General features: G+C 42.5%; 1 protein-coding gene across 2 annotated transcripts in view; it reads left to right on the top strand.

Moving 5' to 3' along the window:
* Window positions 1–21,412, top strand: part of ITGA6 (integrin subunit alpha 6) — a 75,455-nt gene extending 54,043 nt beyond the window's left edge. Inside the window, exons 14-26 of one of the 2 annotated variants that reach the window (XM_048483921.1) lie at window positions 2,487–2,602; window positions 2,719–2,908; window positions 2,987–3,070; window positions 4,590–4,669; window positions 4,787–4,864; window positions 4,955–5,057; window positions 8,033–8,206; window positions 8,580–8,678; window positions 10,469–10,579; window positions 10,675–10,773; window positions 12,314–12,439; window positions 17,756–19,887; window positions 20,420–21,412. In XM_048483921.1, the coding sequence (XP_048339878.1) occupies window positions 2,487–2,602; window positions 2,719–2,908; window positions 2,987–3,070; window positions 4,590–4,669; window positions 4,787–4,864; window positions 4,955–5,057; window positions 8,033–8,206; window positions 8,580–8,678; window positions 10,469–10,579; window positions 10,675–10,773; window positions 12,314–12,439; window positions 17,756–17,917 (1,422 nt within the window). In that variant the 3' untranslated portion in view covers window positions 17,918–19,887; window positions 20,420–21,412. Of the gene's footprint in view, window positions 1–2,486; window positions 2,603–2,718; window positions 2,909–2,986; window positions 3,071–4,589; window positions 4,670–4,786; window positions 4,865–4,954; window positions 5,058–8,032; window positions 8,207–8,579; window positions 8,679–10,468; window positions 10,580–10,674; window positions 10,774–12,313; window positions 12,440–14,242; window positions 14,373–17,755; window positions 19,888–20,419 lie in introns of those variants that run through there. The other variant, XM_048483922.1, reaches the window with a different exon arrangement.
* The last annotated feature ends 4,274 nt before the right edge of the window (window positions 21,413–25,686 follow it).

The raw sequence follows: 25,686 nt of genomic DNA, 5'->3' as shown, positions 1-25,686 counted from the left end.
CTGCATGGAGAGCCCATGTAATGTAGTGGTTAAGGCATCAGGCCACAGTCTGGGAAACCCATGTTCGAATCCCCACTCTGCCATGGAAATGTGCTGGGTGATCTTCAGCCAGTCACACACTCAGCCTTGACCCAGGCTTGTATTTGGATGGGAGACCTCCAAGGAATATTGGAGCATAACACTGAGACAGGCAATGGGGAACCACCTCTGAATGTATCTTGCCTTGAAAACCCTAAGGGGTTGCCATAACATAGTTGTGACTTGACAGCAGAAAACACCCACATTTCCTGCAGGAAATGCTAAGAAAACTGTGAAAATGTATTTTCCCCACAAACCTGCTCCTTCCCTTTTGCAGAAGGGTGCAGTTGTATTTAGAGCAGTGGTTCTTAACCTTCCTAATGCCATGACCCTTTTAATACAGTTCCTCATGTTGTGGTGACCCCCAACCCTAACATTTATCCATTTTACAGATGGAGAACACTGATGCAAAGAGTCTTAGGCGACCCCTGTGAAAGGGTCGTTCGACCCCTAAAGGGGTCACGACCCACAGGTTGAGAACCGCTGATTTAGAGGTACCCTAAGGCAGGCGACGGGAGGCTAAAACATTGCCAGTGCCAAAGCAGCAAAGCCTGGGGGAAAAACATTCAGACCTTTTGAAGGAAAATGGGAGACAATTTAAGTTTTTAACCAGCCCCTTCCCTCCACTTCCACTGGATTCTGACCAGGGATGTAGCTCGGGAAAATGGAACCCGGGGCAGTCCGAGTTTTCCCCATGGGCCCCCACGCCCTACTTACCATAGCTGGTGGCGGGGCCTGGTGGGATGAGGGGAAGGAGGAGGGGTCTGGGGGCGATTTTCCGCCCCCAAGTGACTCCAATGGCAGCCGCCCTGGGCGCCTAGCCCCACCCCTCCCCCTGGAAGCTACACCACTGCTTCTGACTGCAATCTTTGGTGTTACTCACAGGGCACTGAGAATTAAATCATGGTCCTGCATTTTTCTCACAGGTTCTTGAAAAAGTGGCACACAGCAAATAGGATTCAAACTTACCATTAAGGAGTTGGCTGATAGATGTCAGGTCCAAAGATTTCATTGAATGCATGTTTGAGATCTGTGTTGCATAAAACAACAAACATACATATAAATACACAGTTAACTGTGCCTCCCTTGGAGTGCTATTTTTATGCCCTTTTTAAAAACAAATAATTTTTATAAGCCTGTTTACCACTCCCTGGTCGAACCTTTTCTTTTGAGATGTCCTTCTAGCCACTGCATGGAGTCTCCTGTTTTTCAGTGGTGGCTCCGTGTTGTGGAATGCTGTCCCCAACAGTTTATGCCTTCCCTAAGAAATAGGGCATCCCAATCCAGAAGGGGGGCTGTAGAGCTGACACAACCTTGCACTAGCGCAGGCACCCCCTCTGCTGGCGCAAGGGTGAAAGGCGCTGGCCGAGGACCCAATTTGCAGGCAGCCAGGAGCTCTGCAGCTGCAAAAGCCAGAAGTTCCAGCCTTGGCGGGGCTGTGCTGGCGTCCAAAATAGACACAAGCATGTGGGGAGGACAAGCTGGGGTGTTCCCGGGGGCAGAGCCTACATTAGTCGGCTCCTAACTGGGGTTTGCGGCCTGTTGCCACTCTTTTGAGTGTCATAAGTCCATTTTCCCAAAGGAGGGCTTTCTGAAGTTGGGGAGTGTTTTCCCCTGTTTTCTCCCTTCTTGTGCCTCCGGAAAGCCCTCTGGAAGTGGTCCAGCTGCCTCCGCGGATTCAATCGCAAGACTGTTAAGTGGGCATTTTGCGGTTAATTTGCTAAATGCAGTCTTTTGTTGGCTCTCTGTGTTCCTGTCAGTTTTTAACTTTAATTTTATGATACCAATGGAGCAAGTGTCTTTGTAAGTTGCTCTGAGCTTCTGTGTTTGGTGGGAAAGGTAGCATATAAACCAGTGGTTCTCAACCTTCCTAATGACGCGACCCTTTAATACAGTTCCTCATGTTGTGGTGACCCCCAACCCTAACATTTATCCATTTTACAGAACACTGATGCAGAGAGTCTTAGGTGACCTCTGTGAAAGGGTTGTTCGACCCCCAAAGGGGTCGTGACCCCCACGTTGAGAACTGCTGATATACATAAATACATTGGAAGTGGCATTTAATGGTAATATTGTATATTTGGGGGAAGAGGCAATGTATTAAAGGTTAAGGAGCAGTGCATTAGTCCTTTTCATTTTATTGTCTGGCTCAGCCACTAGCAAGCCACTTCACTGCCTGGTCCATGTGGTTCCCAGTTGCAAATGGTACTGGAGGACTGTAGAACAGGACCACAGAGAAACAGATCTTGTGCTGACTCAAATTTCGTGGTAGAAACTGTAGTTTTCTTGGGGAAGAAAAGACACGTCAAGACGTGCTGTGGAACTGAGACCCACCCTGGATTTGAAATTATTAGAAATTCTTATATTTTGTACTCGACTACAGAATTTTAATTTTGGGCTTTTTGTAGGTACAATTCCTAAAAGAAGGCTGTGGATCAGACAACATCTGTAACAGCAATCTGAAGCTTCACTACAGGTTCTGCACCAGGGAAGGAAGTGAAGAGAGATTTGCTTACTTACCAATGTAAGCTTTGTTGCATAAAGTGGTAGCATCTGAAAAAGATGGTGCCTTTTGTTAGATTGAGAGATGTTTTCTCCTTTAAGTCTCTCAGATGTGACTTGTGCTTTTTTGTTTCCTAGTGAGAACGGTATTCCAGTGCTTGTCCTGAAAGACCAGAAAGATATTGCCCTTGAAATTACAGTAACAAACATCCCATCCGATCCAAGACATCCCCAGAGGGATGGGGATGATGCCCACGAAGCTAAATTAATTGCCTCCTTTCCAGATAGTTTGACTTACTCTGCCTTTAGGGAGCCAAAAGGCTTTCCAGTAAGTATTCTGTTTAGATTTTGAAGAAACACAAAGGCTCTGTTTACCTTGGTGCTGAAGTATCTTTTTTAAATTTAGGACAAACAACTGACCTGTATAGCCAATCAGAATGGTTCTCAAGTAGAATGTGACCTTGGAAATCCATTCAAAAGAAATTCAACAGTAAGTGAGATTTACTTTTGATAGCTAATACAGAAACATTCAGCCTGGTTTTCATAGTTTTGAAAGCTGAGATACACTTTTGTTTGAATTAAAATCATCAGACATCTGGCCTCCCGTGGGCACAAGGAAGAGAAGGGAGGGGGGATAATTTCTTTCTGACACCATCAACAAATTATGGTTCTTTTAACTTTGTGAGGGTAGAATGTTTTAGCTGTTTATGTTTTAATGTATTTAATTGTGAACCGCCCTGACTCCCTTGGGGGAGGGCGGTATATAAATTGAACAAATACATAATAAATTATAATAATAAAGGCACAGAGCTTTATTAACAGTGAGCATGGCTAGCCTTCAATGGATCTCACCTACTGAGTCACCGAGCATGGTGATTTTCCTTATTGGGAGGAATAGGGCCATTGGCGTGCGCGGCCATTTTTTTAAGGAGTTGTTTCCTTGAATATCTGCATCATTAAACCCAAGCACCTGTACACAGGGAGCCAGTAGTGAACTGGGTTCGAGTCTCACTACTGGAGAACTGGGTTCGAGTCCCCACTGCTCCACACGAATCCTGCTGGGTTACCTTTGGCCAGTCACAGTTCTCTCAGAACTCTCTCAGCCCACATGGAGGCCGGCAATGGCAAACCACCTCCAAACATCTCTTGCCTTGAAAACCCTACACGGTTGCTGTAAGCCAACTGTGAAATGCTGAATACCTACACATAATGAATCCCTTCCTAAAATAATAACTTTTCAAAAGGTTCATCTTATCCCCTTTTAGCTCCTTGCCATATAGGCATACATTTTTTTCCTGGATGACTTCAGCAGGGCAAGAGGGTTAATTATCTTGAGTTGTGTGGGTAGAGCTGTGCAGGTGAAGTGCCTTGAACATGGAGCATTAACACTCGTGTTTGGGGGTGTAGGAGAGACAAATGCAATCGGTAATGTTTTTTAACTACAATTTTTCCTGGTTTAAGAACAAGCGGATTATTTCACATAGATGGTGCCATGACCCAATTTTTAAAAACCTTTTAAAATGCAGATGAGGCATACCAGTGTTCTAGGACAGGTGGTGTATCCACTTGCTCTACTAGGCTCAGCCCTGGGAAGGACACAAGCCCACAAGAGTAGTTGTTCGTGCAGAGATGTAATAGGCAGCTGCCTCCTTTGATAGTTAATAGTTGCAACTCAGCCCAGAAATAATTGCATTCTCAATCACAACTGGTTCAGAGATTATGCAAAATTACTTATCTTCAGCTGAGGCTGACTGGAATGAGGAAAGCCCACAGCAGGGGATCATACAGAGAAGCAGCAGATAGTCTCCTGTGTGGATATGTTATGCACACAGCTGTATCTAATGGTGGGATTAATTTCTTATAGGGTACTACTGTGGTTTATACTTTGTGAACCGATTCTCTAAAATGTATGGTTTTTGACGCATAATTATGTGTTACCTTTTAGGGGAAAAAACCCTTTTCATATGTCTGAACTATATCTTAACCATTTTGTATTTCTTCTTTTAAAGGTTACATTTTATATAATCATAAGTACAACTAAAGTTAACGTTGATACCCGGGATTTGGACATTAATCTGAACCTGACAACGTAAGATTTAAATCTCTCATCAATATTCTAATTCTGAAATGTTGGTGAAGGTAACTCAGTGGAAATTTTAATGGCTGTTCTTGTAAACCTGAGTCCTGTGTTTCCTTTTTGTTGCAGAACAAGCAATCAAGTTAATTTGGATCCAATTATTGCTACAGCTAAAGTAGTTATTGAACTACTCCTGTCTCTGTCGGGGTAAGCATTTTATGGTTAGAATAATAAATCAATGCTCAAGACAACCCCTTACCGCAGTCATTAAAATGTGATGTTTCTTTCTATCCACAGGGTTGCAAAGCCATCCCAAGTGTATTTTGGAGGCAACGTCATTGGCGAAAGTGCTATGAAACATGAAGATGACATGGGTAGCTTGATAGAATATGACTTCCGAGTAAGTCTTTTTTCTTAATTTCACATGTAATCATTCTAGAAGGCTGGTCTCGCCTAAGCAGCAACAACAACAAACAACCCAGAAAACAATGTTGCCCTTCATTCTAAGGCAGCTGTTTTCTTTTTGTTAGATGGCCTCTGTTCAGATTTGTGTGGCGTTGTATACGTAACGTGGACAAAAATGCATATGTATGCTCCACTATGTATGCATGTATTTATTTATACCACACCCTACCCCTAAAGGTCAGGGCAGTTTTCAGTGCCTAAAAACCTAAAATCATACATAAAATTCCTACAAATAGCAATCAATAAAAACAATAATAAAATCACTTTAAACAATCCAGCTAAAAACCCCAGATGGCAAGACGTATTGTTTCTCCCATAGGAGGCTCAGGGGAGATATTGTAATTGGGAAACATCTGGCTGATTTGATGGAAAGGTCTGGTGGAACAGTTCTATTTTACAGGCCCAAATGTGGAGTTGGGTCAGGCTCTGCTGAGCCCTGATGTTACTTGGCAGCATGTTCTACCAGGCCGGGGCCAGGGCCTTGTTACAGCCAGCTGGATATCCCTCGGGCCTGAAATCACCAGTAGATTCCCCTCCACCGAGCAGAGAGGTCTCTGAGGGCGATATTGGGAGATGCAGTCATGGAGGTATATGGGTCCAAGGCCACTCATGGCCTTATAGGTTAGCACCAAAACTTTGAAGATGATCTGGTACTTGACAAGCAGCCAGTGTAGATATTCCAGAACCGGTGTTATATGGTCTCTGCCGGCTGCTCCTGTAAGCAGCCTTGCAGGTGCATTTTGGTCGAGTTTTAATTTCCAGATCAGTGACAAAGGTAGGCCAATGTAGAGCAAGTTGCAGTAATCTAGCCTGGAGGTGACTGTTGCATGGATGACTGTGGCGAGGTCGGATTGGAAGAGGTAGGGGGCCAACAGCCTAGCCTGGAGAAGGTGGAAAAACGCAGTCTGGGCTGTTCTCCTGACCTGGTCCTCCAACAAGAGGATAGAGTCCAAGGTCACGCCACAACTCTTCACTGATGAGGCCAGATGTAGGGTCTCACCATCTAAGGCTAGCTGTTGGAAGATCCCCAGTCCCTCCCTCCAACCCAGCCACAGGATCTCTGTCTTCGCTGGATAAAGTTTCAGTCTGCTTGTTTTCAACCAGCCAGCCAGAGCTTCTAAACAATGCTGGAGACCATCAAGGGCAAAGTCCGGCTGACCCTTCATTGTAAGGATGAGTTGGGTGTCATCAGCATACTGATGGCACTGCAAACTGTAGCTCTGTATTAACTGGGTCAGGGGCTGCACAAAGATGTTAAATAACATCAGGGAAAGGATGGCCCCCTGCGGACCCCTGATGGGGTGTCGCTTGGTGTAACAATCCCCGCTTCAGAGAGCTTGGTTTCCCAGCTCCCTATCAGCTCTTTGAAATAGTCACCAACAGGTGGTGACTCCCGCAGGATGTTCTGGAACCCAGTGGGGTCCATAAGTCTCCACAGGTGGGCCCAAATATTCCCGTGGCCTAAGCAAGGGGAGGGCATAGTGATTTCAATTTGGACCTTAAGAGCGAATGTACGGTACATGTCTTTGTAAGGTACATGCTTGAAACAAAACCATGACATGCTTGAAGTGTGGAGTTAAAAGAAATTGAGTATCTATGGTCTGGGGCACCCAAAACAAGATATAGACAAAAAAATCTGTTCGGAACCTTGTCAAATATATGGCCAAGACAGAACATGCTCCCTGGATGTGTTCACAAAATTTCCACAGCTGTTGCAGGACAGAATGATTCCACATTGACTACTTTGTAAATGAAGATCTTCACATTTTGCCCTCTGATTTCCCCATCCTCAAAGCTCTGATGCTTACTGCATGTTCTGCTCTGACACCTGGCCACTATCGTTAATAACATTTAGATGTAAAACAAAGTCCGTCTCATTTGCTGTGCTCTTAACAACATTTAATATTAATTGGCTGTAATTGGTCTTGCTATGCTGCTCATAGATGCCTGCCATTTACAATGCAATCCTATGGAGAATCGAACTCTGACAAGTCTACTGAAGTCACTGGGCTTAGAAGGGTATAACTCTGCCCAAGATTGCACTGTTAATGAGCTTACTGTTGTTCTTTAATGGACTCAAGCACGTAATTTGGAAAAGCAGGATATAAATGTGTTCAGTGCATTAAATAATTAAATATGATGATTTAATAGTTCTCAAAAAATGTCTGGTGTTTATTGTTGCGGAAAGGAAAGACAAAGACGTCTTGTGGTCAAATACTTGGACTTGTGAGAACTTGTCTTCTAGGGTAAAATAGTCTACTACAGGAGGTTATTGGTTCAGACAAATGATGAAACCTGAAGTTTTGTCCCCATGTACAAGCATGGACCATCAGAAAGCCAGGGTGGCATAATATAGTGGCTCAATTCTTGGATTAGGGCCTGCACAACTGGGACTGAATCACCACCCTGTCATGGAAATTCATTGGATGACCTTGTATCTATTGCAGTCTCTCAATCTAACCTACTGTACAAGCTTGCTGCGAGGGTGGACTGGGGGACAGAAGAATGACAAGATATGCTTCTTTGGGTCCTGAATTTGGGAGGAAAAGCTAGATAAAAATAATTTTAAAAGTAATTAGACATCAGAAACCACTAGTACAGGAAGAAGCATTTCAGCCATTCCTGATTTCTGGTGTTCATTTAGTTTTTAGCTTATCGATTAAAAAAAAACCCTTTGATAATATGAAAAATGGAATCTGGTTATCTAGGTATGTTACAGATTTTGAAATTTCATTGTAATACTATTTTACTGTGGGAATAAAAAGTTGACTGGAACACAATATCAATTTATAGAAATGTTGATGCTTCGTTATTATCACTATTAGCACAAACAATTATATAGCCTGTCAATCTACAGCTATACAATCAACAGTATGAAGATAGTAACTTTTCAAAAATTATTCCTGACAGATCACTAACTTGGGCAAACCACTTAAAACCTTTGGCACTGCTTCCTTGGATATCCTGTGGCCCAAAGAAATTAAGGGAGGCAAATGGCTGCTGTATTTGGTGTCAATACACTCCAAAGAATTAGGAGAACTTCAATGTGAACCACAAAGTGAAATAAATGCTATAGGAATTAAGGTAAAGTAGCATTGTTTATCCTTTCAAATTCAACGAGATTTCCTTTTTTTTAAAAAGAGAGATGATGATGATGATGATGATGATGATGATGATGATGATGATGATGATGATGATGATGACAGAAAAGTCAGAATGATAGCTCCTTCAACAGGGAAAGGACAAATGTAGTTTATACACGTGTTATAATGCTCTTTGCACAATCATCCACAGGTGAGATTGCTGTGTGTTTCAACAACACAGAATCAAAAATGATTCAAAGTCAGGTTACAGAAATCAGTATTTACACAGTATCGTGCTCTAAATATTCGATTATTACGTTTTTGAACGTCCTTTAACAGATTTACTGACATTTGGCTGTGTGTAATTTTTATAGACTTCAAGAGGTCCAAGGAAGAAGCGTGAAGTTGCAGAGAAGCAGACAGACGCTAGCAAAAGGTTTTCTTTGTTTTCAGAAAGGAAATACAAGACTTTGGTAAGCACTTACCACAGGCAGCTGCTCAATGCTGCGTGGCTTTCCCCCCTCCTTTATTTTGGGAATTAGTATAAAATGCTTTGGTGAGTCCTCCTGTTCTTCTGCAGATGTTAAATATATATATATATATATATATATATATATATATATATATATATATATATATATATATATATATATATATATATATATAGAGAGAGAGAGAGAGAGAGAGAGAGAGAGAGAGAGAGAGAGAGTAAATGTAATGAATTGCTGAATAAGTTTATTCAGCCTTTATAGTGAACATTTTGTTTAAAACAGCCTTCTAAAATTGCCATTAAAATCATATTAAAAATCCAATGCATCCTGAAGACTCACAATTTTATTGTACCTTGAGCTTTTATTGATTTACGCCCCACTGTGTTACACACATGAGGTGTGATGAAGTGGTCTCAAATCTACAAAAGCTTAACAATAAATTATTGGTCAATCGCTTTGTTTTGGGAAGCTATTCAGTCCCCGGTGTCTCCAATAAAAAGGATCAGGTAGTAGATGATGTGCAACAAGACCTCTGCCTCAGGCCCTGAAGAGAGCTGCTGCCAGTCAGTTGACAGTGCTGACCTTGATAGACCAAAGGCCTGACTCAGTATAAGGCAGCTTCATGTCTTCAGGCGTAAAATATTTGGAAGCCATAAGAAAAAAACCCAGAAGAACTTTTGGTTTGTTTGAGAACTTCTTCCTCACTAAATACTTCCTGATTTGTGGCAAGCCATGAACTGTTTTTGCCCCTGAAATTGCACCCCCAAGTTTGCAGCTTCCCTGTTGATCAGCATTTAAAACTGAGAGCAAACTGTTATTTGTGACTCTGCTTTGCATAGTATATAGCAGGCCAGTTGAGATACCACAACCAAAGAAGCATCTAAGTCAAGGAGGGATTGTGTGAACAAGCCAACTCAGAAGTCCTTCTACGCCTATTCTGAGCTACAGTATGCTTAATTGTTTGTTTCTTTGCTCCAAGGGACAGGCAGTCCCATCTGGGGAGAGGGAATCCCTCTTTGGAGCTGGTGTACCCCTGCACTGGTGCAGGTGCCCACCCCACTGGCACAAGGAGCAAATGCGTGGGCAGGGGGTTACTAGCCCTGGTGGCCGGCTGCTGCACAGTTCCGCAGAGCCCAACATGGAAGCCACTACCCTGACCTAGGACCGTTGGCACAAAAGGCATGCCCAGGGGGCGGGGGGAGGGAGGGTGGAGCCGACATTCGTTGTCTTCCTCCCAGCCTTCACTCTGCTGGACCACTGGCACTGGGGGTTTGGGCTTACTCTGCCCTTTTGGATGGCCTAAGCCCATAGAACCCAGTGGGGGACTTCTTAGCAGCAGGGAGACTTTTTTGTTTTTAGTTTCCCTGTGCTGCCAAGAAGCCCTCCTGGAGGTGGTGGAGCAGCACAGAAAGCAGCACTGTCGGCAACCCACCGCCACAGGCTCTGGATTGAGCTGTAACTCCATTGTTTCTCTGAAATATATATATATATTTAAAGAGGAGGAAAGCCAATGAAAGGGAAGCAATGACATTTTGTTCAAATAAATGTCAAGGCTTATATTAATTGCACTGTATCCTAATTTATGTTCTCTTGCCCAGTGGTTCTGGTGGTAATTGAACACGACTCCTTCACCAAATTATTAGCTTAGCATTTAATAAAATTCCGCTATTTCTACAGTGTTGTTCTGAGCTTTATCAACCTGTAGAAGTAGGCAAACGCATCTTGTCAGTACTTTGAAACATGTATTTTTAAGCTCTGCATATTTAATACAGGATTGTGATGGTGAAGCAAACTGTGTTACCATAAGGTGTCCCTTGCAAGACCTGGACAGTAAGGCATCTGTCATGTTGCGCTCAAGACTGTGGAACAGCACTTTCCTAGAGGTATTTTCCATGAACATATTCCGCTACAGGTCTGTGTCAGCTTTTTATTGGTACTAATATTAAACACATCTTTTGTTTTTTTCACCCCACACCAGGAATATTCCAAACTCAACTATGTAGACATTCTTCTTAAAGCTAAAATAAACATTGCTGCTTCTGCAGATAACATTAAGCTAGTAAATGAAGCTACTCAGGTAAGCCCACAATGTTGCTTTGGATGATATATACAATCCATGATACATACTGGAGATTATGTTGTTGTAGAAAATGAGCAAAGCCTGTGCAGCCTTTTCAGTATTTTCAGGTTTTGGATTCTGTTCAGCCTCAAAATGTCCACATGCCAGTTGCCACATTAGGCCTTACTTCCTACATGAGTTTTCAAACACCTGTCATAGTATTCTGCAGGAAGTTCAAACTTGATACTGCTGCTGGGAGCTGGTAACAACATTTTCGATCAGAGGTTCTTAGACGTTAACAACCCCAAGAGACCCGTTTTGATTTAAACTAGGGGTCTGCAACCTGCGGCTCTCCAGATGTTCATGGACTACAAATCCCATCAGCCCCTGCCAGTATGGCCACCATGGGATTTGTAGTCCATGAACATTTGGAGAGCCGCAGGTTGCAGACCCCTGGTTTAAACTGTTTTGTCCACTAAGTCCTTTTTTCCTCCTGCTCGAGCACTCACCATTTGTTCAGCTGTTCCACTCAAAGTGCACACCTCAAACTGCCCGTCTATGGCCGCCTCCACCTTCTCACCCTCAGATTGCTGCAAGAACCATAGTAGCTATGTTTTAAAACCAAATTTAGGTAAAAATGTTTCTGCCATCTGACCATGGCCTACCACATAGGGTTGCCAACTTCAGGAGGTGCCTGGAGATTTTTCAGAATTACCATAGATCTGCCGACTTCAGAGATCGGTTCCCTTGGAGGAAGTGTCAGCTTTGGAGGATGGACTGCATGGGCATACCCTGCTGAGGTCCCTCCCCTCCCCCCCCCAACCCCCCCCCGCAGGCTCCACCTCCAAATCTCTAGGAATTTCCTAACCTGGAGTTAGTAACCCTACTGCCAGGTCAGGCCTAAATGATAACTGATCCTAAAAGGGTCACAATTCGAAAGGCCCTGACCTATTATCTAATCAGCCTTGCCCCTTTATTGGGGCACACTGGTTACAGCAGGAATCTTCTTAATTAGTTAATAAGTTCTTAATTAGTTAATAAGTTCTTAATTAGTTAATAAGTTCTCAGAGGGCAGATGGGTAGGAGTCTGGAAAACAGAAACAGAAAAAGATCTTATGTATTCATTGGAAAAGCACCATTGGCCATGTCCATGGACACAGAGTTGTGTTTGTCTCTTTAATGAGATAATTTGCAGTGCAAAAGAAAATGAAAATTGATTCGGTTTATACTGAAAGTAACTTATGATGACTGCATTAGGACTCTATCTCCTTTATGCCATTCAGCTAATTATAGAATTTACAGGACTAAGTTCAGAAGACTAAGTAGGTTCCCACAAGTAATCAAGGCATTTTGCAGTAGGTGTTCTGAAGGGATCTGGAAGCTAGTCAATTCTGTGAGCTTCCACCATTTGAAAAATGGGGAACATAATTCCACCTCCCCCCCAATCCCTATTCTAGAGATATCATCTGATATTTAAAACTGACTGGTAGGGTTCCTGGAACAGTCACTAGGATGTGTTACCAGCATGCACTGAAACTGTCTCTTCCCCCTCTTTCAGGTGCGGGTCACTGTCTTTCCTGCAAAGACAGTAGCACTGTATAAAGGGGTGCCTTGGTGGATCATATTAGTAGCCATTCTTGCAGGATTGTTAATGCTTGCTCTGTTGGTATTCTTACTATGGAAGGTGAGTTACTTTACTGATCTGCATCTAGTATTTGCTCACATGTTACTTCAAATCTGAAAGCAACTTAACTTTTGAATGTGAAATTGTCATCACTACACCACAATGGCTTTGTTGGGAGGCTGCTGTTGAGTAATATCGAGCAACCCATTCTGTCATGCACGTCTGGTGGCATCAAGTTTCCCTGTGCTTTCCACCAGTTCTGGCTCAATGAGTCCTCCCTCAAAGACCAAACAACTTTGGAAAGGGTCCTGCCCCCTGTGTCTGCCTTTTACTGACAGAAACTGTGGCTTGAAGGCCGGCAATACTGTTAAGGTTGTCTAGTAACTCACACAATGTCCACTGAAAGTGCATTCATTTCGTAAAGCTACAGGCTCTGTTTCTAATCCCACCCCAATTTTTCTCTAGATTTCAGATTTTTCTACAAACTTAGGTCTTTTCTCAGATTTGTAGAATGATTTGTCTTGTCTGTTCATAGTCTTGTCTGTTCATTCTCTGGATGAAATATGCACAGATGGAGTCATACTGAGAATTAGACAAGTTGATGTATATAAATATGCTATCACCTGTATAGAAGAATTCAGTAAATTTTAAAAATGATTTTGTTGCATTATCTAAAATGATTACCAATACAACCATTATTCATGCAACAGAACAGTACCTGTGTACAGGAGGAGGTCAATAAAGTCAATTCTTTTCCTCCCTGCCCTACCTTGGTACATAGGCTGAGATGTGTGTAGAAACAGAATGCCAGGACATTACAGGGAATGGAAGGTCTTTTAATGGGTCTCCGACATCTTTGCCCAGCTGCCTCATCAGTGCTGCTCAAGTTACCTGAGATCTGGGTCTTTGACTGCTTGCAAGGAGCAGGTCTTTTATATACCGTGCTTTTGATGCAGTTCAGCTTCTTAACTTCATTGGGTTTTCCTCTGCCTTACAGGCAGGATAGCTTATTGCTCCTGAGGGGTTAGTCCTGTTTTTTTCCTGGTCATCTCAAAGGTGGTTTGAAAAAACACAGGAAAAACTTGAAGAAAACTGGGAGAGCAGTGGCTGGCAGATTTGCTGTCTGTAAGGGATGGGAAACACTGATGGAGTTAAGAAGCTGAGCTGCAACAAAAACATGGTGTGGAAAAGGTTGTGATTCTATCAGATTCTTCAGGGACTCTTTCTTGTCTACTGAAAGTTAGCATCGGGCAGCTCTTCACTCTGTATCAAAACTAAATTCATTTGCATGATGCCTTGGAATTCTCTTTGTAGAATGCTGAGCTCCGGTTTTGCAAACAAGCAAGTCAGGGCATTGTTACTGTACTCTTTTTCACTGAAAGATCTAAGTAGAGTTATAACTTCATCTGCCATATGCTGGATCATCTGCATTTTGGAATGCTTTGCTTGGGTCCCAGTGCCTACCTAATTCTGTTATGTAGGCACTGGGACCCAAGTGGAGCATTCTAAACCAAAGACAGTCCAGCATGTGGCCAATGAAGTTTCTACTTAGATCTTTTGGGGGGCAAAGGGTATAGATAACACAAGCCTGATTTCAGCGCATTAAAACGTGCCAGGTTCTCTAAATAATTTGTATTATTCTGGTGATATTTAATCTATCATGAAGAAAGCAATCAACAAGGTTTGACAAGCTGTGAAGAATTCTGCTGTAGAAAATGTCGACTGGAGATGCGCTTGTGAAGCTGTAGCATGATCAGGTGCCTATTTTAAACTGAACACACAAATAAACTGGTTTGTCGTCTTCTTTCTTTTTGTTTTTCACATTAGTCCATAAAACTGACTAAATGCCTTGCTTCCTTATAGTGTGGTTTCTTCAAGAGAAATAAGAAAGATCATTATGATGCCACATATCACAAGGCTGAGATCCATGCTCAGCCGTCTGATAAAGAGAGGCTTACTTCTGATGCATAGTATTGATCTACTTCTGTAATTGGTAATTGATTGATTTTCATTTTGGAAAACATTTTTTAGCTGCAGGACGTGCTTTGGTTGTGGTGGCTAATGACTGGAAGCTTGCTGCGTTTGTTTCATTAATTGCCTCATTTCAAAATGTCAATTTTTTGCTTGCTTACATTTATAATAATCCCCTTTCTCTCTGCACGAGGATGCAAAATCCTTTTGTCAATTATTTTTAACAGCTGTTTACTGGTGCATTCTTCTGAAATTCTGAAGATTTCATCTGAGTTGGAACTCGTATCCGAAATACACAAACCCATCATGCCGGACACAACATGTGCTCTTGTGGCCTATTTATTTTGCTAATAAGACTTTTAAGCTAAGTCAGAGGTTTTCAAAAACTGTCCCAGGGAACTCTTAAGTTCCTTGGAAGCTTTCCAGGGTATTTTCAGTGATACACAAGACATATTTTCCTGAAGTAATATCTTCCCTACAACTGCCAATATTCTCTTGTAAGGGAAAAATGGGTGTCTCACACCTGATGGTCTCAACTCCCATGAATTTACAGGGACTCCCATATGAACTGAGTGTGCATGTCCCAGAATCTTTTATAATGCAGAATACTGTAGCGGTCACAGATAGATTTTGTAGCAGATACCTTAAATGTAGAAAATATTCTCTAAAGGAAGACATTGTTTTAAAAACACTGAACTAAGCATCCTTAAGTAGACCAATTGAAACTCCAGTTCTGTCCCAGAAATTAGAAAGTTTTCATACAAGGAGCTTAAATAGCCTGAGTACCTCTTGTGCTTTTTACCTGAATGCTTTATTGGTGTTAACCACCATAAAAAAACAGAACAGAGGTCTATAGATGTGAATGGGAATTCTGATTAATAGTAGCTTTTTCTTATGGGCCCTTTCCGCATGAGCCAAAAACGACGGCCTGGGGGCGGTAAAAATGCCGCCCCCAGGCCGCCGTTCGCACGACCTGACTGCCCTCCCCCAGGGCGGCGTCAGGCCGCCCTAAACAACAACCCTTTAAAGGGTTGTTGTTGGGGGGAAAGCGTCTTCCCGGCGGCGCGGTGCGAACCGCGCCACCGGGAACACGCTGTCTCCCTGCCCTGGAGGTCGGAGGGCAGCGTGGGCGGGGCTTCGACGGCCAGCAGGCGACGACGGGGACAAGGTGAGTGGGACAGGGCAGGGGGAAGAGGCGGCTCCATGCGGAGCCGTTTGCCGGCCTCTGCTGAGGCCGTCCGCATGCGTGCATGCGAACGGCCTTCGCCTCCACGCCGGCGGAATTCTCGCTGGCGTGGAGGCGACAGGGAGGCCGTGCGGAAACGGCCTTGGATTAGAAATCAGAACACAAGCTTGTTGAAGCCCCGTGTATGAAAAAACCTTCTCTGTTACTGATTTCAGCTTTTCTCATACATACACTTTAAGGATGCAGCCTTACCACTTTTTAAAATATAGTCAATACATTTAACAGTGGAAACTGAATTTAAGCCTGTTTATAGAATCTCCCAATACTAGGGCCATTTCTGCACAGCCAATTACAGCATTGTGTCGTCGATGTTATTGGCAACGCTGCAGCAATGGCGTGTTGGCATGGGCGGGCGCTCCGTAGACAGGTAGTGCATTGGCTGAACCTCGGCGCTTCACACGGCTGCGCTTTGCAAATGGCTTTCTTTTTTTTCCAGGATAGACGTCATGAGCGTTTGGCGCCAGGATTGGCTATTGTGGGCTATTGTGGGAGGGCGGGGGGGCGGGCTCTGCGGCACTTGGTGAGCGACTTTCGAATAAACATTGTGGGCCCGCTGGAGCATTGGCACATCGCTGCAGCGTCGTTTCTGCAGTGATGGCCGTGCGAACTCTCAGCCTGTAATGTTGTTTTTAACGTCCTTTTACCAGCTTTTTTGGCCTGTGCGGAAACGGCCTAAGAAAGAAGTATTACATACCACTATTAAATCAGCATTTTAACATTCTAACTATACAGTGACCTGGTTCACAAGTGCATTCAACAGCCACTAAATCAAAGTGATATGGGCCATGGACCTCAGTAGGATGACAGCTGTAAATCTGAAGCTGCACTTTTTTCACTTACTAGAAGATGCTCTACGCTCAGAAGTTAAATAGCTTTTATTAACTGCTAATGCATGCTCAAAGCTGTGACTGCTCTCGCTGCCTTTTTCAATGAAGCCATTCTGGATTCTTGGTTTCTGTGGGAAAGTTACTGATAAATTTTGCAACTTTCACTGTTCTGTATGCATTTCTGCAAGTATGCATTTCTCTTAAGCCTGTCTACTGCATGACACTTGGTGCTTTTGCAAAGCCTGAATTATATATGTAAACGTGCATTGTGCTTTTGGAACTACAATGATGATCACGTTCACTTTTAAGGAAAGGAAAACGAGCCATTCCTCATATCTCTCTCAAGATATCATTCTCTGTTGAATACTATAACCCCAGGGGATATTATAATCTCAAGGGGTCTCAGCTCACTCATAGACATGATTCTATGCATAAGTTTCTCTGCTCTATCATCACAACAGCCCTGTGATGCAGGTTATATTGAGAGTGTGTGAGTGGCTCAAAGTCACCCATGGCAGAATTGGTCTCCGAATCCCTAATCCAACATTCAACCACAGGGGTCTCCAGACCTTTTGATTCTGTGGGCACCTTTGGAGTTCTGACATAGGCTTCAGGGCACAACCACAGAGTGGCTGCCATAGAGGCAAAGCCAACAACCAGATATTAGGGGTCATGCATAACTCTAATAATAACTCTTTTAAAATTTTCAGGCAGAAATATTGTCCAAATGAACATACTGTTTGAGTTATTTTCTTGCATACACTCAGTTTATCTTCAGCCGTGCAGTGATGATCCTTCTGCTGTGCTGCAGCTTCTGCTGAAGAAGTGTGTTTTTGAATCAACAGAGCCGATCAGATCTCCAGTGGTCAATCATGCGGACAAAAGCCCTGCCCATTTTCTAAAGACACTTGGTGCCAGGAAAGGTGTTGGCAGGCACTGTGGCACTCATGGGCATCATGTTGGAGACCCCTAATCTACCACTATACCACATGGGTCTCCTTTGTGAGAGCCTGCCAATAGGGCTTGTGTTCATAGTAAAGAAAGTTTTTAACATGGGGCTAAGAACCTCATTCACCTTGTCTATGAAGGAAGAAATACTGTCCTGGCTCAAAAAAAAGTTCTTTTGCAAGATATGCGATTAGTGGAGTCATTTACATGCTTGGATTGCGCTTTATGCTCTAGCTTTCTGCTATTATATTCTCTAAGGTGTCTTAATTTACAACTGATCTCTGGAAGGCAATCTGTAATATATACCTGTGCCAAGGGCATTATTTACGGTTCTTAGAATGTACCTGCAGTGACCAAGTGTTTGCATTTTTTCTCTCTCCACAGTGTGGATTCTTCCAGCGTTCTAGGTACGATGCCAGCATTCCCCGATACCATGCTGTAAGAATCCGGAAAGAAGAGAGGCAGATCAAAGATGGGAAAACTAAAGAGAATCATGCAAAAAAGCAGTGGGTCACAAAATGGAATGAAAATGAAAGTTACTCCTGATGATTCCCTCTGTACTAAAGGCTGAAATGGTTTAGAATGTCTTTGATTCAAACGATTGATGGATAAAGACTACCCACAGCAAAAGCTGCCTTTTGTAGATATTTTCAGCTTATGACAAAGCCCTTTGTTTTACAAACCTAATTTTAAAGACTAAAAGTAACCCGTATGCATTATTTAAAACTTCCAGTCTTAAAAAAGACTGCATTCTTCGCCAGTCTTTAGAATCAAGCCTGCCCAAGCTTTTGTTTTGTTTTTTGCAGTTAGTGTACATTATGCATACAGAAACAGGAGCTGTTTTAATTATAAGCAGAAGAGAGGAGCTTCTCTAATCAGGGAAAAGAGAATTAAAGACGGTTTCATTATGGTGTGTGTTTTGTTTCTCCAAACTGATTTTCAGTGTAGATTTGAACCAACAGGAAGGCTCCCTTGCAAAGGGTCAAGTGTCGATTCAGACTGCCTTACTGCTGTTTGGAACACAGCCAGACATGTCCATTCCCCCTAGTGGGTTTGTTTTCCTACATCTTTGCAGATAGAATGCTGGTTGTCCATAAGGCTTCTTTCTCCCTTCCTGCAAAGGTAAATGCAATAGATGCTTCCTGGGGCTGGGATAAAACAACCCTGAGACCCCATAATGGGCTCATGAGAGCTATGTGGGAAGGGCCTGATGCCTAGCTGTAGTTCAAAGAAAAATAAAGGGGGTGATGTCATTTTGAGGAGCATTCAGTCTCTTTTCTCACCTTGCCTGAGTTTGAACTGCATAAAGGTTTTGTCTCAGCTTTCTGGACTTAGCTGTCTTGCCCAGAACTTCATATTCTCTGCAGATGGACCCCCCTCACCCCCACCTGAATGAAAAATGCTGATAATATTTTCCTAACTAGAAGTGTTCCGCTGTTCGGTTCATTGATACTTGTTATTTAAGTAGAGGTTGTCAGGAGGGAGGCATCCATTTGTATTGAGTATCACTTTTTATTGGGGGAAATATCATGCCAGGTTGCGCAGATGTTCTAGAAAAAATGTGATACTTCTCATGTGAAGTGGAAGATGGTACAGTTTCTTCTCCTTGACCCAGTTGCAGACAGTGACCCTGCCTTTCTGGGGGCAGAATAAGCATCGACTTTGGAGCATGCTTTTTTGCGGTCTGCTTGAGAGAAGCAAAATTTCTGAAATGAAAAATGTGGCTTCTCAGAGCTGTTGCTATCATGCTAAGTTACCAGACTTGGAAAACGATTTCTCTAATCTCAGCCATGTGGAGGCTAATTACTCCGTTATGAGAGGTACTGTGCATGTGGTCAGAAGATATGATTTCACCTTTCTTGGACCTGAGTCGCAATATTGAAAATAGGTTCTAATAGCAAGCTCTGGTGGGCCTTGGCGAAAATTAAATATTGGGTTGGATCTCGCCTTAAATTTCCACCAATGCCAACTTATCTGCTTCCCCCACATTAAGCCCGAAATGCCCCCTGAAATGCTACTTCTGTGAGTAGAAGAACCCCCAAGAATAGTTGAGCAGCAAAGCGATCTGCCACAGGAAGAGGGAATTGCAACATCACTTCCCTCTGCTTGCAAAATTTTAGGAGGGATTGGATCTCTCATTCTTTCAGTTTCAGTGAAGAATTTTAGAAAGAAATGGGTTGGATTTTAAAGCAATTTAAAAAATACCCATCAGTGTGCAACTAGTTTACTGACATTTTAAATGCTTTATTTTTTCCTTTGTCTTTTGTGAATTGATATGCATGACATGGCTTAATTTAAAAATAAAAAGCAAGTGCTGGGTTTCAGTCTTGGAAATTATATTCACCCTGTCATGCGGAAGCCATTTTCCCTGTTCAATGGATATGCACAGCACACCTGGCGTTTCTTAGTGAAGTCACTGAGGGCCAAACTAGATGACACCATGTCCCTGAGTCTACCACAAGGATGTGGCGCCATTTAGAACTCCACTGTTTAAACTTTGAAAATGCTCTAAAGCAGTGGTGGCGAACCTATAGCTTGCGGGTGCCAGAGACAACTCAGAGCCCTCTCTGTGGGCACTTGCGCATGAGTTAGATCACACCACATCTAAGAGCAGGCCTGGGCCGCTGGGCTCGATTATTAGTATTAAGCCTAAGACCTAGTTATGGGGAAGCAGTGTAGGTAACCCTGTTAAGAGCTGCTAAACCCCACTGGTTACTAAATACAAAGAATTAAAAGCCACGATCCTTTTACAGGAGTAAGCTGAGTTTGCTGGCAATGGGGCTTGCTTCTAGATGCAAATCCTCCTAGGAGTCAGCTGTGATACACCTGTTCAAAGAGTTGCACAGTTGCTTCAAAGCAAAGCCACCGACTACCCTGAAAGCTTACTCCCGAGTACTTGCATACCTCGGAGCAAACCGTTTTTTTTCTAAAGTAAAACCTCAGTATTCGTGTTAAATGGCCGTGTTGGCACTTTGCGATAAATAAGTGGGTTTTGGGTTGCAGTTTGGGCACTCGGTCTCAAAAAGGTTCGCCATCACTGCTCTAAAGTGTCCCCGTGGTGGACTTGAGAATGTGGTATCATCTAGTTTAGCCCTAAGGCGCTCTCTGAGTGTTTAAAGACAGTCTTTTAAATGTTGTAGGAGTCCTTTGTATGCAGTGGCTTTGGCATTCCCCCCTTCCCCCCCCCCCCCCCCGGCCACTACTGCCCGGAAACTTGGAATGTGTAGATCTGCTGAGTCCTTGTTCTAAGGCCATGGTGTAGTCATGGTAGTTAGGGAGAGTGTGATATTAAATGTGCAATAGGTCATGTTTTGATGTTCTTTGTAAAATCAAATTGTGTGAATCTGTTGCTCATGCCAAATATACACAGGTCTTTTTTTTAAAAAAAAGCTTGAATATGGGTTGTACTTTTTGTATATACTGTAAGTCATACTTGTATATTTATTTTTACTATGGATCTTTGTCTTTGACTCACTGTTAAGCCAAAGATTTCTAACCGAACCCTAAAACTAGTGAACAATAGCATATAATAGTTCAGTGATAAAAACCGAACACTTTTCACCAAATGTGCCAATACTTTGCATTTCAGTGACTGAAACATTCTTGGAAAAGCTCTTTATATAGTTCTGGTTATATAATATGGAAGTATTGTATCTTCTGAATAATTTGTGCACTAATGCATACTTACAGAGGTTTTATGTATAAAACTTTTATATAACTAACTTAATGGAACATATGGCAGGTGCTTCTTGGGGAGGGGTGGGGAAAGATTTTTGAATTCTGAATCTGGAGCAAGATCAACTACTGCAAATGCTATGACATGTGGAACAAAACACACGTTCCGAACTATGGATCTATAATGGTCCAATGGAAGACTACTGAATGTTTTAAATAATGAAATTTTAATTAAGAATAGTTCTGTACACTTGTGTGTTTGATAATACATGTGATTGTAACAGAGGTATTTGCATTTTTTAAAAGCTACATCTTAAAATGTCGGTACTGGTTAAGGAAAAATAAAGAGTGCTGATATTTACTGCATTTGAAAGCAAATCTTTAGTATGTGATATTGTCCAAGAAGGGAATGAATCTATGCAAAGCATTATGCAAAGCCAAATTCTATATCAGGGGTAGGGAACCTGCGGCTCTCCAGATGTTCAGGAACTACAATTCCCATCAGCCCCTACTAGCATGGCCAATTGGTTCAAGCTGCTCCATTTAAAAACCTCTCTGCCAATTGGCCATGCTGACAGAGGCTGATGGGAATTGTAGTTCCTGAACATCTGGAGAGCCGCAGGTTCCCTACCCCTGTTCTATATGCTTTAAGTTCTATATAGCCACATTACAAAAAAAAAAATGTAGTGACTATTGTTCTTTATAGGTTAAAGCAGAATTTGGTATCTAATTGCCAATTTTTAACTTTTTAGAGTTGTTCGAGTGATTTTTTGACCACACAATTTATAAATTTAAGGTGTACCTACTTTCCCTGATCAAGTTTCAGTAATAATTCTGGTTCTCGACAGTGCAAGCCTAAGCAGAATTACATCCTTCTAAATCCATTAAAATCAATGAACTTAAAACAGTATAACTGCATAGGATTGTTCTACAATGGTTATCCATCAAGCACTGCTACCAACTCACCCATAATTTGTAGGGCCTGCATAAAAGCCCGAAAAGCAGCATGTTTGGTGGATGGCGTCATTCTCAATTCCGCCTATGCGTGTTTGTGCGTGTGTGTGTGCGCTTAGACTACTTCCACTGAAAAGTTAGAATTTTGAAACACTACTGCTTTGTTTTCATGACAACTTAAGTTGATTCTAGTGGCTTGTAAAGAAGAGCAAATACCTAGGCAGTGTTAAATGTTGGTTCAAGTCACGTCACTGGGGTGGGTGGGTGGGTGGATGGGTGTGTGTGTGTGTGTGTGTATCCATCTTATACACTGACTGTTACTAACATCTAATGTTGAGTCATGGCTAGAAATTTACCTGTGGATATTTGTATAAAAGTGTGAAATAAATTTTGTATGAAAAACTCTTTTCTGATGCTGGTAGCATTTGTATACTAGTTTCATGTAATTTAATTTCTGTAAACATGAAATATTTGGTTCGTATTTGTGTGATTGGGTCCACTTGATTCATTACAAAAGAAAACATCCCCAATTCCACTAGCTTGGTGTAACTAAGTTTGATGGGGTTCAACCCAAAGGTGCTATTTCAACCAAGCAATTGCCGTTACGCTGACAGAATGACACTTCTAAGGGAACAGTGATTTTCACTTTGCCCCTCAAACTGTCCCTGAGAACCCCTCGATACTGAAGCAGAATTTTAGATGACTGAATAGGAGCGAAGAGGCGGGAAAGTCTTTTTCAGAGTCCCACTCCATTGGCAGTACACTGAAGTGAGACAGTTCAAAACAATGGAACTAGATTTCAGTCGCTAACTGAAGTGGTTACAGCGGTACTTGCTTCCAAGTTCATATGGATACCATTAGTCTGCAAGATTATCGAGGTCAATGTGATTTTCTCCCAGGTCTGATTTTTGTGCACAGGAGAGAGGGGAATAAAGCTGTAGAATGGACTGCAATACTTCAGACTGTAGCTGAACATGTAGGCAAGCTGCTCCATTTAAAAACCTCTCTGCCAACAGAAATTGAGCGCTGCAATCAAAAAGGAGTAGTCCCATTCTCTCTCTGCTGATCTGGTTTGCTATTTTCAGGCAGGGGTTTTTTTCTGCACTAGAATCCACCACTGGCAGTCTGAAGTTGTATTGTCCATTTGACTACAGTTGAATATCTCACAGGGACACTGTGGGGTTAGTAGAAAAGAGGAAAGAACCATGTGTCCTGCTGTGAGCTCCTTAGAGAAGGGGTGGAAAAACTAAGGCTGTACATCATTTTCCAATTCTGTAATCTTAGTCCTATTGCATTGTTCACTGATTGTCTTATGGTATCTTGTTTTATTTTCTGTTGTCCACCTTGAGTCCCAGTGAGAAAGGCAGACTAAGTGAACAATGGGATGGTTGTGTGCAGGTTGATATAGGTAGACAGGTTGTTAGCAGTATCTGGATGCTTTGAATGGACTAGATCACAGGTGTCAAATTCACGGCCCTCCAGATGTTATGGACTACAGTTCCCATAATAACCCTGCCAGCATGATGCTGGCAGGGGATGATGGGAGCTGTAGTCCATAACATCTGGAGGGCTGTGAGTTTGACACCTATGGACTAGATGGTCTCTACTCAAGAAGAAGAGTTTGGATTTATATCTCGCTTTTCTCTCCTGTAAAGAGATCCAAGGTGACTTACAAGTTCATTTCCCTTCCTCTCCCAACAACAGACACCTTGTGAGGTAGGTGGGGGTGAAAGAATTCGGAGAGAACTGTGACTAGCCCAAGCTCACCCAGCAGAAATGTAGGAGTTGGGAAACAAATTCAGTTCACCAGATAAGAGTCTGCGGCTCAACTGGAATCAAACCCAGTTGTCCACCTGCTCTTAATCATTATACCATGCTGTTGAACTAACTGGGGAGTTGGCATAGCCATTATCCATTTTCTTCAAGGTCTCCTGGAAGACGGGTTATGTGCCCAGATGACTGGAGAAGGGTGAATGTTGCCCCAGTTTTTTAAAAGGGAAGAAAGGATGATCCAGGGAATGACAGGCCAGTTGAACCTCTATCCCAGGGGAAACCTAGGGGTATATTTTAAAAGGGCTGATTTGTAAACATCCAATGGATAACTTGGTGATACAAAGCAGTCAGCATTGCTTTGTCCCTAATGGGTCCTGTCAGACTAGTGTCATTTCCTTTTTTAACTGGGAGATGGGTTTGGTAGATCATGGAGTTCCCATGGATATTGTATATTTGAATTTTAATAAGGTGTTTGATAAACGTTTCCTATGATGTTTTGATGGACAAGTTGGAGGGTTGTGGATTAGATTTTAGACAGCTAGATAAGGAATTGGTTGGACATTTTTATTTCCCAAACAATTCTAGCAGCCAGTGACAAATACCAGAAGATTTTACCAACTGCTTTCTCCATCTTGTCTATGAAACCCAACACATATAATTCAGGTTTAAATTGCATTTTCAATTTAATTTTTTAAAAATTTCATTGTACACACTTTGCCGGAATTAAGACGCTTAGTAGATGATTATTTGTCAGGGATGCTTTGGATCATCTTCCCTGGGCTGAATGGTTTCTAAGCCCCTTCCAACTTTTAATGACATGAAATATTGCACTGATTCCAGAACCTGTCACTACTTTGCAGCAATAAACCAACACATTCTATTCAGGGTACAATGCTATACACATTTATCAGGAGCAAGGTTCCTTGAATGCAGTGGGATTTCTGAGTAAACGTGCATAGGAGTGGACTGAATATCAACCACTGGTAAAGGGATGCATTAGCCCAAGACAATACAAGTGATATGACACTGAAGTACAGAGCTAATACCATGAAGTCAGAGTGTGAAGTGATTCATTCTGTTTCACTGTGGACAATATCATGCATAAACAGTGTACAATAACATCATTATACAACTCAAGGCCACTCAGTGTAGCGAATGAAAACAGTCAACTGGAATTCACTTTGGGGGGAGGGGGAGAACTATACTGTGGACTGTAGACTAAAGGGGTCCTCGGATATCTGATCAGTCGCTGTCGGTTATTACTGTATTAGGTTTTAATGGTTAAAGCTTTTAACTTGTGCATTTGCAACTGTATTTTGATGTTTTAAACTCTGGGTAACCTGCCCTGAGCCCAGCTTAGGTCGAGAAAGGACAGGGTATAAATATAATAAGACTACAGGATCACCATAAGTTGGTGGCAATTTGATGGCAAAAAAAAAAAAAAGATGAGATGGTGATGCTTGCATTACATATGAAACTGCCTTATAGGGACTCGAAAGATATGAAACTGAAGTAGATCACGTAATCACACGTGTCAACTCTGACTGGCAGCTGCTCTCCCGGGTTTCTGGCAAAGAACTTCCACATAGCCTTTTATCTGACTCGAGCTACGCCGAGGCCCTGCCATTTTTTGCATGCAAAGCAGGTGCCTTATGCCTAAACTACACAACCCCACCAGGTGTTATTTTACTCACTAAGCCCACTGAAATCTAGAAAATGCAAGCTAATACCAAGCTAGAAAATGCAAGCATACCAAGCTAATTTCCTCTCCCTGCTTCACATATACACCCGCCAACACAGGGGCGAGATCAACATACCCTGTTAACATTCTTCTATATTCAAGTGAAAAATGGGCGGGCCGAGCCTGACCTTTTCCATCCAGCAGGCCCAGAAGCTCGGCCCAAACAAGCAGC

This window comes from Sphaerodactylus townsendi, linkage group LG02 (assembly GCF_021028975.2).
Source record: "Sphaerodactylus townsendi isolate TG3544 linkage group LG02, MPM_Stown_v2.3, whole genome shotgun sequence".
Lineage (NCBI taxonomy): Eukaryota > Metazoa > Chordata > Lepidosauria > Squamata > Sphaerodactylidae > Sphaerodactylus > Sphaerodactylus townsendi.
Note: the sequence above shows the minus strand (reverse complement) of the source record. Positions and strands in the feature narration are given on the sequence as shown.